We start from the raw sequence: 2252 nt of genomic DNA, 5'->3' as shown, positions 1-2252 counted from the left end.
CACACACACGCACACACACGCACGTACGAGCGTAGCACGCACGAACGCACGCACACGCATACAGCCGTAACTTCTATCCATTTGAGCCATCATGGCATCATAGACGTTAAACAGTTTTACAACGGCGTCGGAACAGCACTTATATTATAACCATCTAGCAGCAGTTCTAGCTGCCTGGTTTTTGTTCTATTATTAGGAGCACACAAATGAGAGATGATTTCTCATTCACATAAGGCTGCGTATATTATAGCTCTATTGCTGTCTTTTTTGTTACCTTTATGCAAAATGCACTTCTCATAGCCGATGATTAAATTTCCACTTTAGATGACAAATAAACTATGACTAATTTTCCAGTATGTTTATTCATAATTGAGCTATTCTAATTTAATAATATTTTTTTACCATTTTCATAATTAACGTCATGTATGTAAGACTAAAAGAATACTGCATGAAACTACTGCACTAAGTTAAACTTACAGTGAAACAATAAAATATTAATAGTGTAAGTGAAAGACTATACTTTCGTCGACGATAATACCTTTACATCAGAGAAAATTACAGACAAGTGCACGTATAAAACGTAATTAGTTTACTTTGCAAACCTCATATAACTTTGTGCCTTATTGTTAGCTTCTAAGAATTGTATCGTGGAAATACAATTTCCTTCCCGATGCATCCGTACAAACAACATGGCCGCTTCACAAACGCAACAGCTTCTTGTTTCTCGCGCAGAGATGTCGCCTCAGAATCTTTCCGGATGCCGACTTGGGAATCTCGCTGACAAACTCGATGCCTCCTCGCAGACGCTTCTGCGGCGCCACGTGCTCTCGCAGGTAGCTGTGCAGATCCTCTGCCAGGAGGTGCTGGTCGCTGCGCACGACGTACGCCTTGGGGTGTTCTACGGCTTCCTCGTCCGGGACGCCGATGACGGCCGCGTCTGCCACGCTAGGATGCTGTAGCAGCTTCGCCTCCAGCTCAGCTGGCGCCACCTACAGTCACGCATCGCAACGATTTTTATTATTTTCGATACATTGCAGAGATCGCATGCATGTGTGCATCTACGCAGCAAACAACAAAATTACTCTTTTTTGAACCAAATTACTTGAAGCATATTAATCTGCTGCTTGATAAAAAAAAACATATACGAGGCAAATATAAAACTACATATACGTTGCAAATATAAGCAAATGCAATAGAAAAAAAAACGATAGAAAAAAAACGTATAAACACTGCATGTTTCATTATGACCTTGCCTCATAGAAAACAACGTGCAAACAGGCGTTATGCATGAATGGCAACTCACCTGATAGGCTTTATACTTGATTAGTTCCTTAATCCTGTCTACAATGTATAAACATTCATCCTCATCTACGTATCCCACGTCACCTACATCGAAGAATGATTAGAAACTGTATAAATAACATAAATTTTTTCCCATTGATTTTATAACGATCGTTTTTCGCTAGAACGTCGAGACCAGAACGCTAGAACGCTGAAACGCTAGAACCATCTTTTTCGCTAGAAACCATTTGACGATGCGCACTTTGGAAAATAGCCATTATTTTGTCCATAATAATAAAGAATAATATAAAGATAATGTAATACATTATATATATCATATAAGGAGAACCAAATGCCCCTGAAACGCAATGTATTCGTAAAAATACCTACTTTCCAAGCAGTGGTAAAAACAAAACAAGTAATGATATCCGAGGTTGGGCAAAAGTCAATATTTAGTTTTTCTTCTTTTTATAAAACGAAAACATAATACACACATACGATCTGAACAAAACACGAATGGGAAGTTTGGGTGTGTGCGTAGAGTGTTAGATTGCTACTCAGTAGTCCAGGGTTCGAATCTTATCAATTACCGTAGTAAAATATTTTCTATCTGCTGTTAAGCTAAATATAACACATACATCTGAGCTGAGCTTGTTAGGAATGGTACATTTGGGTCCGTCCGTAGCGTAACAGGCTTGTATTCAATAATTCTGTGTTCAAATCCAGGCAATTACCAAAGTCAAATATTTTCAGACTGCCGTTTGAAGAAATGTAAACATACATTGGACCTTGCCCTTTGGCAAGGATCCTCCCCTGATAATGTAAATATTTTGAAAGTGGTGAAGGCCATGGCCTTGATCTCAAGGCTATGGCCTTGGCCTACTAATGTAAAACTTTTAAAACTTGAAAAAGTTGGTCAAGGCCATGGCCTTGAGCTCCAGGTCATGACCTTGTGAAAAACTTTTAAAAAT

General features: G+C 38.9%; 1 protein-coding gene across 1 annotated transcript; it reads right to left on the bottom strand.

The window, feature by feature from the left end:
• Positions 1-332: 332 nt before the first annotated feature.
• Positions 333-1386, bottom strand: LOC106821410 (4-coumarate--CoA ligase-like 7; the record flags this gene model as incomplete). The annotated part of the gene is given in 2 exon segments (XM_014826195.1): positions 333-989; positions 1304-1386. Coding segments are annotated over 2 exon segments (374 nt in total), but the record flags the coding sequence as incomplete, so codon positions are not given.
• Positions 1387-2252: the final 866 nt, after the last annotated feature.

This window comes from Priapulus caudatus, unplaced genomic scaffold (assembly GCF_000485595.1).
Source record: "Priapulus caudatus unplaced genomic scaffold, Priapulus_caudatus-5.0.1 Scaffold71, whole genome shotgun sequence".
NCBI classification, from domain to species: domain Eukaryota; kingdom Metazoa; phylum Priapulida; class Priapulimorpha; order Priapulimorphida; family Priapulidae; genus Priapulus; species Priapulus caudatus.
This window is presented reverse-complemented; position numbering and strand designations above follow the sequence as displayed.